Source organism: Neltuma alba, unplaced genomic scaffold (assembly GCF_004799145.2).
Source record: "Neltuma alba isolate B1F8T4 unplaced genomic scaffold, ASM479914v2 tig00006714_pilon, whole genome shotgun sequence".
NCBI lineage: Eukaryota > Viridiplantae > Streptophyta > Magnoliopsida > Fabales > Fabaceae > Neltuma > Neltuma alba.
In genome coordinates this window covers 3,458-22,311 of record NW_021634555.1, presented here as the reverse complement: position 1 = coordinate 22,311, position 18,854 = coordinate 3,458, and the positions used below count along the sequence as shown (strand labels likewise).

The 18,854-nt window shown below is 34.9% G+C and overlaps 1 protein-coding gene and 2 long non-coding RNA genes across 3 annotated transcripts; all 3 read right to left on the bottom strand.

Annotated features, from left to right (window-relative positions):
* Positions 1–1,914: 1,914 nt before the first annotated feature.
* LOC114750970 (uncharacterized) lies at positions 1,915–5,436 on the bottom strand. The gene is made up of 4 exons (XM_028939612.1): positions 4,946–5,436; positions 3,933–4,858; positions 2,527–3,744; positions 1,915–2,369 (listed from the first exon to the last, which is right to left on the bottom strand). The coding sequence occupies exons 1-4, from the start codon at positions 5,434–5,436 to the stop codon at positions 1,915–1,917; spliced, it is 3,090 nt and encodes a 1,029-aa protein (XP_028795445.1).
* Positions 5,437–9,709: 4,273 nt separating this feature from the next.
* LOC114750968 (uncharacterized) lies at positions 9,710–10,250 on the bottom strand. The gene is made up of 3 exons (XR_003740699.1): positions 10,134–10,250; positions 9,881–10,054; positions 9,710–9,796 (listed from the first exon to the last, which is right to left on the bottom strand). It is a non-coding gene; the product is annotated as an uncharacterized LOC114750968 (long non-coding RNA).
* An 859-nt stretch (positions 10,251–11,109) lies between these two features.
* Positions 11,110–11,554, bottom strand: LOC114750969 (uncharacterized). Its single transcript, XR_003740700.1, has 3 exons — positions 11,460–11,554; positions 11,302–11,386; positions 11,110–11,189 (listed from the first exon to the last, which is right to left on the bottom strand). It is a non-coding gene; the product is annotated as an uncharacterized LOC114750969 (long non-coding RNA).
* Positions 11,555–18,854: the final 7,300 nt, after the last annotated feature.

Below are 18,854 nucleotides of genomic sequence, written 5' to 3'. Positions count from 1 at the left end.
ATGCTGAGTTTGTAACATCCTTATTTTTATATTTAGTATTTAATTAAATTTATAAATAAATTATTGTAGTATCAAGTTAATGGAATTTAAATATAGGTAAATTATTTTGTATTAATCATGATATTGCGTGTGTGTGTGATATTATAGAAACTAGGATCTTCTCCCCGTGCGTTGCACGGGTGGTTGCTACACACGTAATTTTTGCGGGTTTCATATTGTTGTTCCTGTTTTACCTGTAAGTTTATAGAAGGCGAGGATTGTTATCTGGTGAAGTTCATAAATGTAAGTTTATCCCAGAGTTATAGATTTGTAAATGTAATGTAATGTAATAGTGGTAGCTGTCATTCTTATAACACGAAGTTGAAAGGCGGTTCGCGAAATGGATGATTTGGTCACTCCGAACGAACATTGTGAAAGACTTCCCAATATACCACACTGTGAGGAACATTAGTGGAAGACCTCCTGATAGGATATTAAGGCCGTGTAACTATTTTTTTACGGATGCTCTTTGCTAAGCACACATTATTCTATTTGATTAATTGAAGACTAATAGAGGTAGTGAAGTGTGAAGTAGTGTGTGAGCTGCTCAAATGTAAATAATTCTCATTTTATTAAAATGCGTCACATGACATAGCTGTGTAATTTTAACGAAGTAAGTCCTCATACTAATAGTGTGAAGACGACAGTCGGCCCATGGCGGCAAGAATAAGGTCATTCCGAATTCATATTCTGGAAGACTTCCCTGTAGACCACATTCCGAGTAACATTCGTGGGTTTACTGTCAGAATCGAGGATCAATATTTTGAGACCGTCCATATTCTTGACCCTTGACAATGCGACATACAGCTGTCCATGTGTAAACACCGGCCTGGGCAGGTACAAATCGACGTTCGTTAATGACTGTCCCTGGCTCTTGTTGATGGTCATCGCAAAAGAGATTATGAACGGGAACTATCGTCTCGTCATTTTGAACGGGAGGGTGGTTTCTGAAGGATTCATGTCCATGCGATGGATGAGTACCTGGTCACCTGTGCTCGTTCCGTTTAACGCTACCGCCCTGATGAAGTTCTTGCCCAGATACGTGATACGAAGCCTCGTTCCGTTGCACAGGCCTGCAGACTGGTCGATGTTTCGCAACAACATGACCGGTATTCCAACCTTCAAAGAGAGCTTATGGGGTGGCATCCCAGAGCAATTTATTGTGTTCAGGAATTCCGGGGAGTATAGATCCTGGAATGAGCTGCTATCCTGATCGGTGCTAGAGATGGAGTCAGAGCTGAGATAATGAACGGAGTCTCCAGGGAGGAGCGACAGCATGTAATCATTTATCTTGTCGACGACATCGGTTGTGGGGGCTAAAATCGCCCTTTCTGTGAGGTAGTTTGGATGTGTGATGTTCTGTTGGAGTGCAGGATATGTAGATGAGACTATGGAGTTGATAGGGTCAAGGGAGTCAGGGAGTCGGTGATGAGGAAATCGGCCGGGATCTCAATGTCTGTCATGCCCTCATGGGGCAGTCCAATTGTACCATCACCGACATCAAGCAACCATCTGGAGAATCCACTGACCTTTTTCTGGTCTAATGCCTCAGATGCTAACTGCAGGCGCATGTTTTTAGTGAGCCTGAACAGCTTGCACGCCGGCCAAAGAGCGGACGAGTTTATAGCTGCGTTTATAATGTCTGTACGGAATCCCTTCGGCATGACAGGTAGATCTGCCTGAAATCGCCCCCCATGACGACGCACTTGCCACCGAATGGGAGGTCGCACCTCATTATATCCTTCAATGATCGATCTACAGCCTCCACACAATGCCGTTTTATCATTGGCGCCTCGTCCCAGATGATTAATTTTGCGGACCGCAGTAAATGAGACACAGGAGAACCGTGGCTAATATTACATGTGGAGTCCTCATTTATGTCGATAGGATCGCGAATCTCGAATGAGCAGTCCTTCCTGAGGGCAATAGAGTCGCTGCTATTCCGCTCGATGCGACGTTGATGACCACACTGCCATTTGCTCGTACAGCCACGGTCAGGGCGTTCCATAGGAAAGTCTTGCCAGTGCCCCCGTAACCATAGATGAAGTAGAACCCGCCGGTGTTCCTGCTGACCGCATCAGGGACTTCGTGGAATATCTTTCTTTGCTCATCTGTTAGTGATGCTGCTAACCTTACGGCGTCTACTGCACAAGCATCTCTGTCGTAGCTGAGTTCCTGGAGTAGCAAGTTGTTTGTTGTGTCCAAGAATTCAGTGGAGCTTGGTTTTGGCAGCGATGGGTAGTCGTCCAGTGACCTACCATTCTTAAGGAGCAGCCTCTGAATCTCAATAAGTCCAGCCTCCTCCCTATCTGAGTCGGTGATTGATATTTCTGCAGGTCAAGAAAAGTAAGAGATGTCATGGCCAGGCACGTCTAACAACAACAGATGTCGCTGATCAGGGTGACCACTTGGCGTCTCTACAGGGCGGGTATTGTACATTTAGAATGTTGTGAGAGTGGAACACAGTTCAGGTGGTGTCTGTTTTACCTTGATGTCGTGGGTCGTGGCGCGGTATGTACAAAAGGTCTTCACATATGAGATGCTTTGTTTGCTCCCAGACTGAAGTGGGGTCAGATAAGCAGTGGCATAAGAGCATGCTAACGAAGAATCTCCTAAGGTACTGACCTGTAGCCCAGAATGCTGCCTCTTTTACTGCGTTGATGTACTCTTGATCATCGTGAAGCAACCCTAGCGCATAGCATGCCGCCCTGAATGTTGGCTGGACGACGTTGTCTACTGTCCTAATGTCTTTGTAGCTAAAGGGCCCTCTCGTCTTAGTCAGCAGGACCCGGAGGTAGTAAGCCTCACCCTGCGATGGCGATACGTGAGCCAATCTCCCGACAGAGAAGCCTCTCTGGCGTAGCCTCCACTCCCTCTTCTGCTTATTAAAAGTGTAATGCTGTGGGAACTCAGAATATGTTAAGGTCCTTGCGAATGAGTCTTTTTTATTCTTGGCGAGCCATGCGAGGAACATTGACTCCTTCACCCGTGGCCTGTCAATCAGTGAAGGCATTTCGTCGTTGGCCGTGTAAAAAACAGCCTGTTGATCTGGTAGATGGAAGCTCAATCTCTCGACAGAAGGGTACCTGTGGTGGATGTTGAATGAGAATATTCGCCACGTGCCCTCACAGGCTGAGATGTATCTGCAGTTAAGGTAATGTGAGATCTCATCGAAATCGGGTCGTGAGGTTCCGAGCTCATCATTGTGGTAGATACCTGCTATAACACGGTCGTGGCCCTTGCTGATGTATTTGAACAAATACTTGATAGCCCTCGATTGGTTTGTCTTCTCGACATTTAAGTGGCCCTGGAACAGCCGTAATAGTTGAGCATTGTACGGCACGACATATCTGTTGTCCAACTGAATTCCTCTCTTCACAGTTGTTCTGCCATTGTTCCTCCTACGGTATGTGGGGTACCCATCGTCATCTATTGTTGTGTGTGGCGCATATCTTCTTGGGAAGTACTTTGAGCACTTTCCATCTTTCATGCAAGGTGATTTCTGATTGGAGCAGCCACAGGGCCCGTGCATCATGAAATTGGTGACAAGCTCAAATAGCACCGGGTCTGCATCCTTGTCAGGTATCTCTGCTGAGATGATTCTGTCGACATCCTCAGCTGTCTTGGGTTTGTCACACGGCTCTATGAACAAAATAATGTGTGCGTGCGGCAGCCCCCGCTTCTGGAACTCAATTGTATATATCTCTGAAAACCCACATATCAGTACACGATAGTGGTGTCTTTTGAAGTTACAGAAGTAAATGTGATAATGTAGCTATAGGGTCTGTATTAATGAGAGGGTTTGGATACTGGGCTGGATGATTTTTGGAAATAAATTGTCTGAGTCCCCTATACTTTGTGGAGAGGTGATTAAAGGGAGGTTGTATTGTTACCTGCTTTGATTGTGCCGAATATTTTTTGCTCCTTAATGCATTTCATCAGTGCTGCAAGTTTGAGGTTGAACATCCTCGTCAAGATGTCGGGTCGATCAGATGGGCTGAGGTTGTATTTCTTGCAGAATCTTGTTATCTCAGGCCATGCCGGATTGCAAGTAAAGGTCAAGAAGATGTCGGGGTATCCTGCCCATCTGCATATGGCCATTGCATCCCGGTAGTTATGGATCATGTATCTAGCACCTCCGGTAAAAGAAGAAGGTAGGATTATCCTCTTTCCTGTGTTGGACGCATCTGTCTCACCCCTTGTTATTGCGTCAGCAAGTCCTTTGTATAGGTCAACCCTGAGCTCTCTCTGGTGTCTCCTTATGTAGTCGAGCCTCTCACTCTCAACCATTGTGAAGCCGTCTACAATGAATTGCTGTAATAACCTCTTTGAGTGCAGTAACACAGACTCCTCTATATTTCTGTCCATCAGTCTGAAAGCTAGGTACTCTCTTATTGTGAGGTACTTTTTCTTCCTAGTGCTAATAAGAGATGCATCGTTATGTTTCGTCTTCGGTATGAATCCGTTATTGCCATAGTGGAAGATGAGGGGATATTGAAGAGGCAAGTATGACCTGTGTAATTCATGGACGCGCTTCAAGGAGCCTGCTTTCTTTTCTATGATTATGTCTCTGTTGGAATATGACTCATCAAAATCTTCGACTATCAACGCGGCTACCTCCGACGCCGTTGGTAGCTCGTAATTTCTGCTTCTATTGGTTGATTCTCTGAGGAGGCGTATCCTGACTTCGGCAGTGTTGTCTTGGCGAAGGATTTCCGATGCCATACGGTATTTCTTGACCAGGGCATTATGCTGGTCGAGGCAATCTTTAATGTCCATAGCAATGGCTTCGTCAACACCTGATTTGTCTGGATGGTGCCTGCAATTCAGAGGTAAGGTTTAACATGAAGTGTATTGTAAAGAGAACATGATGCTGGAGGATATAAGTAGCATAAGGTGGATGCACCTGATCGCCGCCATCCAGTTTCTTATTTCATTGTCCGTGTCGTAAATATAGAGCTGTGAGTACACAGGAGGGCATCCTTCAGGTGGCAATAAGCTTCCCAAGAGATGATAGTTTTGGCCGGACATGATAAAGGAGTAGGGGCCACCTCCGCGAGAGTTGAGGGAATGGTCAATCTTTCCTCCCATGGAAGTGAAGCAAAACATATTGTTGTATGCTCTTATGTTGGCCAAGAAGTTTTTAGATTTTGGATGTTCTTTCTGGAAGAAAAGCTGCCGGAATTGTTCTGGTGGGGTTTGAAGGTAAGGCACAACAACCTTGCCGTGACAACAGCAGGTTGAGAAAAGCGGGTATTCAGAAGAAGAGCAACGCTTGAGGCGCTCGCCAATCCAGAGTAAGGCACCACAAAATTGACACTCGTAGACGGGGTCGCCATCGTCTAAGTAGCCTGTAGCCGACACATGAGGCTGGGTGTATTCATTGGTGGCAGACATTTGTGTGTCGTCATGGGCGACTTCTATGCTAGTGGCGACAAACTCTTCGGATTAGAATTTGCAAAAAAATGTACACAGCAAAAATTAATCTTAGAAAGGAAGCAGAAATAAAAATATAGCAATTTGAATTGAGTGGACAAAAATTTGGCAAATCACACGAAGTTGTCAATATTTTGTAAAAAAATTTTGTTAAAAGTTTAGAGTGAATGAAGATATAAAGAATATAAAACCCAAAAAAAAATTGCTTCATTTTGAAAGAAGCCGCGTCCTTGATTCGTCTAAAATGGTGCCACGGCTTTCATTTGTTATTTTTTAATTGAGTATTTTTGTTAAAAAAATTACCTTGTTGTTTAACTTATCTTTTACTAATTCTTCCTCTCAAATAGATATTAGTCTATAAGACTGTGTGCTCTTTTTTTCATGTGATTGTTATTGGTGCTTGAAACATAAGGTATGAAGTATGAAGGCCTTGCTTCTCCATTCACAAAAACAGACAAGAGATAGTCATGGCTCGCCTCTCTTTTTTATTTTAACAGAGCAGAGCAAAGGAATGGCAGGTCGTGTTCCAAATATAATAAACGGACACACGCATGCTATGCGCACAAATTAAAGTGATTTAATTGGGAATTGTATATGGCATTTTCATTAAAGTACGCATCATTCCTATTTATTTTTTCATTTATCTGCTAATGACACGGTAAATTTATTTGAGAAGAGCGAGCGAAGTACCTGTTATGATATGCTGATCGAGGATGGGATTAATGCTAGCATCTTCATTGGTTGTGTGCTCAAACCGGCTTTTCTTTGATTTGTGCAAAGTTGACTCTTGTATATAATGATTTGTATGATCTGTTGTTGAATTGTTTATTTCAGTCATTAGCACAAGATATGTTATAGAAATAGCACAAAAAAAAAGTAACTAATATTTTCCATTATAATATTTTTGTGTTTATGTGTATATAGACATTCATTGTCCATATAACACACATATATATTTAAGGAAAATAAGATTTTACGTATATGGTTTGTATCGCGTCATCTCCATGAACTACCATTCCATTGTTAAATAGAGTCATCAGTCGTTTGATTGATGCACCTAATTTTGCCTTAGCAATAGGACAGAGAGAAAACAACTAACATACAACATGATAAGTAAAGGGAAACTTGCCTTGTTCAGAGCTTTGAAGGTTGATGCTGGATGCGGTATTTGTCCATGCCGGCAGTGGATTGTGTGGTGAGTAAAAGTAAATTTGATGCGAAGAGAGGGTAATTGTGTGGGCATAAGATGGTAAAGCTCATGACAATATGTTAATCGCATTGCATTCCTCAATAGTGGTATTTGCCTCTCAATTATTGATGGTTAATTGGCTCATTCAATACCTTTTGTGATTCACTTTGTGCAGTAACGAACAGACTAAGCTGGCTGTTACATTGTAACGGACGAGGTGGTTTAATATTTACTGTTGATTGGGTCAGTTATGCTTGGATGATGGCATCCCTGTATTAGCGCTATCCGATCATTCTCTACCTTCTTTGATATTTGGTATACATTTATTATTCCTAAGTACAGGTGTAATTAAATAGTTGCATTTTTCCGAAACGAAACCTGTTCCAAAGGTGATGCTATGACAAGCTTTGTTAATAATCGATGTAGGTAACCGTCACGAATTTTGGGTTGCCGATCTTTGTTAACTTGAGCAATAATCACTAAATCGTTTCATATGAGGATAAATTGGAATACCGAGTACAGTTATTTGGATTAATATAGGACCAAGTTTGTCAAGCACGAAGATGAACTTACTTCATCCCAAGATCTCCCTTGTGCAAGGCGTGGATATATAGGCGCATTAGGATTGGCAAATAATAGGTAATTGGAAACTGACACAAGTCTAAGCTGCAACGTCCATCATATTATGATTTTTGCGACTGAAAATGATCTGTGACATTTCTTCATGATATTATAATTTTCGAACTAAGACTTATCTCATTTACGAATGCATTAATCATCAGTGTGGAAATGTAACTCATCAATGTTTTACAATCCAAATTGAAATAGTAATAAATTTCAAAGTAATTAATTGATAATTGATTGTGAAGTAGGTGAATGCATAGATGAATTTTATAGAAATATCCTGTAGAAATATAAACAAAGTAAAAAACTGATAAATAATTTGATAGCAAAGAATATTGCAAAAATTTAATGAGCATGTGGAATAGCATATTAAAATATATGTCCAATAGTTAAAAATGTTGTGACTGTTGTTCTTCATGTGAGTTATATGTAAATCATAAGACTTTGCACCTTTATTATTCGAATTCCTTAATTCATTTGATTTTAATGCATTCATTCGAATTTGATTTATTACACTGAAATGGTGCCTTGAATTAAATCGTACCTGTAACTAATGTTTGTAATAGAATGTCTTTAACAACACAAATGTTTGCTTGCAGCTAATAATGTGAGTACTGAGAGAGCTGAGAAATCACTCTTTATCTTTCTTTTCAATTAAGAAAAAGAGGGAGGAAATTAAGGAAGATGCTTAGATTATTTGGGGGGGGAATATATTATATTAACCAATAATTTAACTAAGATCGTTCATACACTCAAATTAATTCATTGAGTTTTATATTTAGGACGTAAAGAGTATATTTTTCCCTGATTAGATTACTGAAATATATGATTATTCAATGAAAACAGCTGATTACACAAATAGAGAGCCACAATTTAAAATCTAGAAACAGTCCAATAGCATGTCTTTTTTCCCGCTAAATATGTTATTCATCAATTAATTATTGTTAATATATTTAAAAATGATATGTTCCGACTTGTTAATTAATGATCAATATTAATGAGTAATAGTAATAGTAACAAATTGTGGAAATTGAATTAGTCTATTGAGTAATATATAAATTAGATAGATATGAACAATATCTAATTTTGTATATTTAAACATATTATTATTGATTTTGTTATTGTAAACATATTATTCACTCTTTATCTTTCTTTTCAATTAAGAAAAAGAGGGAGGAAATTAAGGAAGATGCTTAGATTATTTGGGGGGAATATATTATATTGACCAATAATTTAACTAAGATCGTTGATATACTCAAATTAATTCATTGAGTTTTATATTTAGGACTTAAAGAGTATGATTTTTTCCCTGATTAGATTAGTGAAATATATGATTATTCAATGAAAATAGCTGATCACACAAATAGAGAACCACAATTTAAAATCTAGAAACAGTCCAATAGCATGTCTTTTTTTCCGCTAAATACGTTATTCATCAATTAATTATTGTTATTGTTAATATATTAAAAAATGATATGTTCCGACTTGTTAATTAATGATCAATATTAATGAGTAATAGTAATAGTAACAAATTGTGGAAATTGAATTAGTCTATTGAGTAATATATAAATTAGATAGATATGAATAATATCTAATTTTGTATATTTAAACATATTATTATTGATTTTGTTATTTTAAAGATTCATTAGTTGGAGCAAAATGAAATGTAGCTTCTTTAAACAAATTTAACAATTAAATCGAATAAAAATCTTACTAAAATTGTTAAATTAAATTAGATAAATATGACTCTTGGAAAAATTAAACATATAAGTTAGTGTTGGGAATTTATTAAAACTTTACAATTTTGGGGAGAGATGAAATTAGAAAGTTAAAATTATATGAAAATTTAATTATTTATCTATAATCTCATCTAATTTGAAACAATAATGCATTTCAAATTAATCAATCTTGATAGTAATACAATATTCCAAAAACTTAATGAGTAAAAAAAATGTGATATGTAAATATATGCCGAGCAGCTAAAAATGCCGTGAGTTTTGGTATTCACGTGAGCTATATGTAAATTGTATGTAAAGGATGATGAAAGATTTATAGATGAACTTCAAAAGTATCAATACTGAAACATTATTTCAATGATAGGTCTTTTACGTTAAGCAGTAATATGTCTATCAAGTAAAGAAAAAAAAATTGCGCAATCGAAACTCTTTAAAAACAAAAAGGCCTGCAACTGATAATGTCACCACTGATAGGGCTGAGAAATCAGTCTTTATCTTCCTTCTCCTTTTTGATGTTCTTCAAGGGCTTCATGTAGTTGGACTTCATAGTTGAGTTGGCAGACAATCTCATCTCGTCATCATCAATTGATGAATCAGGTGGATTCTTTTTACGCTTAGACAATGTGTCTGGAGAGCCATGCAACTGAGATATTAAGAGATCATTATCTACATCCAACATGCCACATGACAACAATGTTGTTGGTTGTGATGATGAAGTGTCAACTGTAGCCTTCTCATAAGTGATATTTTCAGATTCATTAAGTTGACTTCCCTACATAATTGTGTGAAGGAGTTCTAACATGTTAGATCTAAACATTGAGCAGTGAGATATGATGAGGATGAGTTATCTGAATACCTCGGTAGCAGAGTACGCAAAGTTTTTCAGCATCTTTTTATCGGTAGAGAACTGGATAACACCCATACTACTATTTCGATACCTAATATTGCTTTCTTTGATCTTTAGCTTGACGATCATTTCTTTCCCCACACAATTGCTCAATTCTTTTGGAAAAGAACCTGGGTTTTTGTCCTAAAATGGAACACGTTGGGGAAGTATAAAGGTTATAACATGAGTGTTGAGTTCAAGAAGTGCAATGTAAGAGTCATACCTTTGCTACCTTTGTCTTCAACTCCTCAGCTGAGAAGCCAATCAAATCATAAGCAAGACGATTGAAAAATATGATTGAACATATGCCCGTTGAATCAAACACCGTGTAATGGAGCTTAAATCTATGAAACAATATGAAATAGTGTTTCAGTTGCATTTTCATTTTTCATTGGTTAAAACATAAATAGTGTAGACGTTTGCTCATTTTGTAGAGAGATTTACAAATAATCTTACTTAGGCTCAATAGTCAACACATCACCCGTACAGCTTTTGCATTTTAGTTTGTCATTTTCATATACAAGTTTACGATTGCATGAGCACCCATCGTAGGTCCAACCATAAGCAATCTCAATCTTTTGGATGCAAACCTTGGTTACAACTTCACACGGCTATTTTCAAAGAACGAATGTTGTCAATAAAAATCTTATGATAACTAAAATAAAAGAAAAACGACATTTGAGAAACAAAGAAGCTAAGATTTATTGATCCTGATGTGGGGCAAAAAATATAAATTATAATTTATGTTTGTTAGCAAAATATATGTAAAATCTTATATGCACCAAACATATACAGAACATATAACAAAATCACCGACATATATATAATCGAGGTAGGAAACAAATAATCAGCACAGACATACATATAAATAAGAAGCATATATAAAAATATATATAGTATAGCAAAAATCTTTCTTCCTTGGTTTGTCAAGAATATAAATAATATTTTGCATTTAGATGTGAGATGTAACGTGAAATTTAGTATTAGGAGTTTATTAAACCTTTAAAAATCTGGGAAAACATGAATTAGATATGAAAAATTAGATCGTAATTTTATTAACTATAATGCACATCGAGATAATAATACTTTCCAAATTAATCAATTAATTAATTAACTATTGAATATTGTTAAGAGACATCATGTTACCTTAGTAATTGCGAAGAGTTCAGCCACATGTATTCTTATTGGAAATGTTAACATTGGCTCATTGTCTACAACTTGGTAATCTGCACTGGAAAGTTGAGAGAAACGCTGCCTACCTTCAGGTATTTCGTCAAGGCTAGCAACAATAATAATAAAAATGATTAAGATTTTTTAGTCACTGCAAACATCAATAAATATTTATGAATCGTAAATATGTATTGGTCAAATATCTTTTCGTAGGGCTTCACCTTTGAAGCAGGTCATGGGCCTCTGGAATGTTAGGGTTGAACAAAACTTTAGTTGCTTCAAACACGTTGCTAATATGGCCATATGCTAATAATATGCCAATCAGAGTGTTAGGATCATGGAATTGATTTTTGTTTAAATGAAAATATGTTTGTGGTACCTTGTTGGTGGTTTAACCTTCCAAATCTGACCACCACAATAATAGGATGCTCCAACCCTTGAGGCTTGCTGTTATATGTGTTTACCGCGCAGTTACCAAACAACACCACCTTTATTGTGCTCTCACTATAGGAAATATGTTGCAACTTTAGTCAGAATTAGAGAATGACAGTAGTAGGAGGATAAAGTGATGACAATTAAGGTTGTTACTATTGATTAGAAAGAGTCAGGGTCATTGTTTTCGAAGTCCCAAACTCGTTTTTGAAGTCTTTCAAATTCCCAAGTGCCTGGAGGAAGCCGATCACATCTACACAGAATATATGATATTATAATTTTTATTGTAGTGAAAAGCAGACTTTGGAAAGGGAACTTAAATGAAATGTTTGTATACTAACCAATAAATCCTTCATTCTTTGCAGTGTATTCAGCAATATCCTTGATGGGAATGAAGTTGAAAGACTCTTTGGGAATGGGCAAATCCAATTCTTCAAAGTATGTTGTATTGTGGAACTTTAGCCTCCAACAATGTGAGGTCACTCTGTACTTGTCATCATTGCCAACTATCTGAAAGTTTTCACAATGGTATACTCTACCCTCTTTAGGGTCATTCTTGTACCGCTCAATCAAGCTCTTTTGTGTTGCAAAACCTTCTATTCTTGAACCCTATTCAAATTTTGAATTGTCATTTAAGAGTGTTATTTATCTTAAATAAATAGTCAATAACGAACATTAACTCGCCTGCTCATCTACAAGGAGCATTCCAATCCTCCAAGGAGCATACGGGGGAGCCTTCTTACAGGAAACCCACTTCCTAAGGACTCGAGCAACAATTGTCCAGGTCTCTTTACTATTATTGATATCTTTTATCATGTCTCGATCAGTGCTTGCCATGTTATGATAATGGTATAATTGACACCCGCTAACAAAGCTACAGCAAACACAAGTTTAATGTAGTAATGCACTAAATAACATTACATATAAATTGCACAAAATGCATGGTATATACATGGCATAAGATAAACAGACAAGCAAAGTGTAAAAGGCTTAGATTGGGAGATGGCAATGAAGGAGACCCATCACAGAATTTTGAATACTAGTCAAATCCTCGTTAACCATTGAATTCAGAGTTTTAAACACTAATAATGCATGATTTTTGCATAACTATTAGCAGCTTCATGGTTATTTTATTTCAATTTGCATGGTATCCTAAGGCTTCAATATATCAAATATACCAAAAGGTGGTTTTTTTCTGGACGCTAATGGGATGAAAAGCAGTTGGAATCTCTGACTAATTCAATATAGGGGCTGGCCAAAATGTTTCAAGATTAGTCGAAACTGTAGCTTCAAAATTAAACCCAAATCATGGTTAAAACCTTAAAGGAAGTCTGAACTTACCTTGGATAGATGCTTGAAGTTACCCAAGTCCTCTTGCACTTTGGCTCTTCCTTTTCTCTCTTCTCTCTCTTCTAATTCAAGAGCAAAACCTTCCCCGTCTAGCTTTCTCAATTTGCACGGAATAAGATGTTATTTTCTCTTTTAAAATGTTATTTATTTTAAAAATATTTCATGATTTTCTAATTTTCTTATCTTTCATTTGGGAGTACCAAAAAGATAGGAAAATTGACTAAAAAAGTATATTTAAAATAGAAAATTTCAAAAAAAAAAACGGCCAACCCTTCCAAATGATAAGGAAGAAAGAAAAGCCTAAACTAGAATTATGAAAATATTGGGAAATGACCAATATACCCTTATGTGATACTCAGAAAAGGATGTTGTTATTATGTATTCCAAACTTGTTACTTTATGTTGCAATCTTGTTATTATGTATTCCAAACTGACATAAGAGCATATTGATCGTTTCCTCACATTTTCATAATTCTAGTTTGGGCTTTTCCTCCTTCCTTGTCATTTGAAACTATTAGCTGGCCTCTTCGAAATTTCCTCTTTTTAAGGATTTTTTTTGGTCATTTTCCAAAAACAAGGTAGCATTGAAACATCAAAATCCTACTTAACGTATGGGAATTTCAATAATCCAAAATCAATTCACTTGATTGAATTGGGATTTTAAAATCGTATTGAAAAGACATCACACCCCCTCACTATTTTTTCAATGCCCACCAAATACCTCTTGTCGACAGCCAATCTCACTAAAGCCTTGTGATTCTGCTAGCGGCCAAAAGCCAAAACTCTGGCATACACACAATCCCTTATTGGCCATCGACATTTTTAAAATTTTTGGAACAGTTATATTAAATAGTGAAATCAGATTGGTAAATAATAGCGAAGTAAATATAGTAAATAGTCAGCAATAAAGGCATTCTCCATGAATTTATTCAAGTGTTGGAGTTCCTTATACTTTTTTGAATTTTTGAAGCAAGAGTAGGAAATGGTAAACATAAAATTGTAAATAGTAAAGAAAATATAGTCAATAGTCAGTAAATACATGTTTTGAATTTTTAAAACAAAAGTAATAAATGATAAAACCAAGCTGTAGCAACAAAGTAAATATGATAGATAGTCAACAACAAAGAATGCCCCTATAGATTTGGAAAATTTTGAAAAAATTGTATTTGCCAACTATTTACTTCGCTATTTACTACCTTTGTTTAAAAAATTCAATAATGTATTAGGAACTCTAACATTTAAATAAATTCATAGAGAAAACCCTAATATATTGCTAACTATTTATTACATTTATTTTTCTATCCACTAATGTTTTTTCAAAAATTCAAAAAGGAGTTGTCAGTGCCAAAGCTGCAATGGCTGGCCACTAGATAGTGAGGAGTTCCTAGGGCCATTTTAAAAAAATAGTGAGGGGCAGTGATTTTTTTCTCACAACATTTCAAAACTCTAAATTAGTCAAGCAATCTAGTTTGAGATTATTGAAATTCGAATGACTGATTTGAAATTTGATATCAGGAAGATGATAAACAAAGAACCTAGAAAATATGAAATCCCCCAAAGGGTGCCTAAATTAGCATAATCCTGGAAAATTGCAAAGTCCTAAAATGAAATTTTTGAATTCAAACATAAAGATGCAAATGCTCCCATTTATAATTTCTATTCTAAAATTGATAAAATGAATTAAAAATTTGTTGTTACCGATTGAAGTTTAGGAATTGAGCATCTTCTAAAGACACGATTTTTTCTGATTTTCCCAATTTTTAGGTTAAAATTGAAATTTGTTAATTTCCATTCAGTAAGCTCAAAAGACTCAAAATTCCAAGCCAGGTTGCAAAATGAGAAGTTTCATGGCAGAATTTAAGCTCACCTTGCTCTCTAGCTCTTCTTGTTCCTCTCTTGACTTAAACTTTTCTTCCTTATACACCTTGAGCACGTGATTTTGGGAAGAAAAATGGGTTAGGATAAGAGCTTGATGAGAAGAAGTTTGATAGAGGGAATTTTGGGATTTGAGATCCTAATTGCCAAGAAAATTACTCTTGAACTTCCTTCTTCTTACCATTCACTCTTCCTCTCCCTTTTCTCTTCACTTTTGTTCTCTACTCCCTCTTTCTTATCTCACTTTGACTGACTTCAATAAGAGGAAATGAGGGAGTGCTTTAAGTGACCCCATATCACTTATAAACTATATTTGATAATTTATTACTCAAGTCTTAATATTATTTTATTAGCTTCCTTTTGATCCAATGGCTTGAAATGCTTCTTGCACTACTACAGAAAACAACTTTAACAGTAGTTAAAAAGGACTTTTTACAGTGGCTTTTGGGGTGTAGAGAATACTGTCAATGTTAAAAACAAAGCATTTCATGGTAGTTATAAATTGCCTCGAAAAGAAATTAACTTTTCATGGCAATTTTGAATCCCGCATAATTTAAATAATGGACAAATCAACTAATAATCAACCAACCACCAATGTAAGAAACAAATACAAGACAAATTTAAATAATTATAACCAATAAAAACAAAAGCAACAATCTCAAACCAATAAATAAAGATTCTTAAAGTTAAAACTTCTAAATGAAAAAAGAGAACATAAATGATATCTATTTGCCGTGAAATTTTAAACAATACTTTATAATCAATCAAAGTTCATAACAAAAAAAAAAATTAGCCAAACATTCAAGAGATTATTTATTTGGTAAATATCAAAGTTTATAACAAAAATTTGAAATAAATATGAAAAAATTATTAAAAAAATTACAAACTCAAAGAATAATCAACTTTGAAGATTTAAACATGTTATTAATGCCATGTATAGGAAGTAATTGTAGTTCTCTAATTCTAAATGTCACAAACCAACCTTCCAAGTATGTAAGATACTCAAAATAAACAATACTAAATATCCTAAATGTAAAATCAATTAATCCATCTGATATATAACAAATTTCCATCATCAAATTTCCAAAACAATCAGAAAAAAGCAAGAGAATGAATGAAAAGGAAACTCATAGTGTGGGAGATGAGTAAAATACAAAAAAGGTGACTTTGAATGGTGAAACACAATGGTAACAGATCGCCAAAAACGACAATATACTGTGGGGTTATGCTAGAAAAGGCAGTTTGAGTGGTGGAGTAGAGGAGGAGACCACAATGCATTGTAAACAACTCTAAAACTTATCATAGTATTGGGCTTTTTTAAAACTCACAGTAAATACTTTTCACAGGCGGTTGTTAAAATAAGTACTGTGAAAATTGTTTTTAATAGCGGTTATCTAGATAACTGTAATGAAAAGTACTTATGATGACATTTTATTAAACGCCATTGTAAGTTCAAGCATCAGCTAGGACTTTTCATGGCCGTTATTTAGTTAACCACCGTGAAAAGTCAAAACTTACCATGAGTTAATTACAAAAATGATAACACATTTTTTTCACGGCATTTTTCTTTTTAATCACTGTAAAATGGCATCGTTAAGTGTATTTTTTGTGGTAGTGTTGTTTTTTTCTTCATTAGATTATGCCACATTTGTATTGGAGGGAGTATTTGATTGTCCATTTCAACACAAAATTACACTAATTATCCTTTACTCTTTAGTTAATATGAGTTTAAGGTTCTACAAATGCTATTTGAAGATTTTTTTTATCATATAATTGATCATCAATAATTCATATTTATGAGAAAACTAGAAATTTCTCCCTCGTGCGATGCACGGATTAACATATTTAATTAGATTTAAAATTTTAATAAATTGCATTATTTAAGGTGGTTCAAGATTCACTTCTTATAAGGGTATAATTTTTTTATTTATTCAAATGGGATTTAAATTAAAGATATAGAATTTAGGAAAAATATATGAAAATTTGAAATTATTTATTTATTTCTCCATTTGAGCCTCCACTTAACATATCATTTAATTATGGTGTTCCCTATTTAATGCAATATATTCAAATCCCAATTAACATGTTATTCATTCAAAATTAATTATTAATTTCTTCATTTAAGCCTCTAATTAAAATCTCATTTATTTCAACTTATGCAAATCCTAATCATGATGCTATTCAAATATCATTAATTGAATATATTTGGATCTAATAATATCATACCCGACCCATTTTTAAACAAATAGGGTATTATAAGTTTTTAAGAATCTACCTGATGATAGTTTCCTGGTTTTTCTCAAGCTCAACTTTGATCTTTAAGTATATTTCCCATAATTTCCAAGAAAATACCTTTTATTGGGCAAAATTCTCTTAATATTATTTAGGGAAAAAGACAGAAAAATGCAACTTTAACTTCAGAATCCCCAAAACGTCCGCCCAATTCAAGAAATCTCATTTTGGTACCATGAGACCAAATTGGGATTATTATGTGAAAGGAAAAGACCAAATTGCCCTTCATTTTAAATATTATTTTTAAAATATCACAGCCCCTACTTGCGGGGCGGTGACCAGAGCTCCGTCGGTCGGAAATTTTTTTTTTGAAAATTTTTACAACTTTAATATAACGGTTAACAACTTTTGTAATGCTATTAACAACTTCAGTATAGCAATTAACAACAGCTTTTCTAGAAAATTCAACAAACTCCGGCGACCAGAAACAATTTTTTTTGAAAATTTTTACAACTTCAATATAACGATTAACAACTTTTGTAACGCCATTAATAACTTCAGTATAGCAATTAACAACAGCTTTTCTGGGAATTTCAACAAACTCTGGCGACCGGAAACAATTTTTTTGAAAATTTTTACAACTTCAATATAACCGTTAACAACTTTTGTAACGCCATTAACAACTTCAGTATAGCAATTAACAACAGCTTTTCTAGGAAATTCAACAAACTCCAGCGACCGGAAACAATTTTTTTGAAAATTTTTACAACTTCAATATAACGATTAACAACTTTTGTAATGCTATTAACAACTTCAGTATAGCAATTAATAACAGCTTTTCTGGGAAATTCAACAAACTCCGGCGACCGAGAACAATTTTTTTGAAAATTTTTACAACTTCAATATAACGGTTAACAACTTTTGTAATGCTATTAACAACTTCAGTATAGCAATTAACAACAGCTTTTTTGGGAAATTCAACAAACTTCGGTGACCGAAAACAATTTTTTTGAAAATTCTTACAATTTCAGTATAATGGTTAACAACTTTTGTAACCCTATTAACAACTTCAGTATAGCGGTTAACAACAGGTTTTTGAGTTACATAATTTTTCAAAAAAATCTGTTGTTAACTGATATACTAAAGTTGTTAATAGCGTTACAAAAGTTGTTAACCGTTACACTGATGTTGTAAAAATTTTCAAAAAAAATTATTTCCAATCACCGGAGCTTGTTGAATTTCCCAGAAAACTTGTTGTTAATTGCTATATTGAAATTGTTAATAGAATTATAAAAGTTGTTAACCATTATACTGAAATTGTACAAATTTTCAACTTTAGTATAACATTAACAATTACATTTTTTTGGAAAATTTTTACAACTCCAATATAACGGTTAACAACTTTGATATAGCAGTTAACAACAAGTTTTTGAATTCAAAAAGTGACATTTTTATAACTTCAGTAATGCCTTTAACAAACTCAAAAACCTGTTGTTAACCACTATACTGAAGTTGTTAATAGGGTTACAAAAGTTGTTAACCGTTATATTGAAGTTGTAAAAATTTTTAAAAAAGTTGTTTCGAGTCACCGGAATTTGTTGAATTTCCCAGAAAACTTGTTGTTAATTGCTATATTGAAGTTGTTAATAGCATTATAAAAGTTGTTAACCATTATACTGAAGTTGTACAAATTTTTAACTTCAGTATAACATTAACAATTATGTTTTTTTTGAAAATTTTTACAACTCCAATATAACGATTAACAACTTTAATATAGCAGTTAACAACAAGTTTTTTGAAAAATTCAAAAAGTGGCATTTTTATAACTTCAGTAATGCCTTTAACAAACTCAAAAACCTGTTGTTAACCGCTATATTGAAGTTGT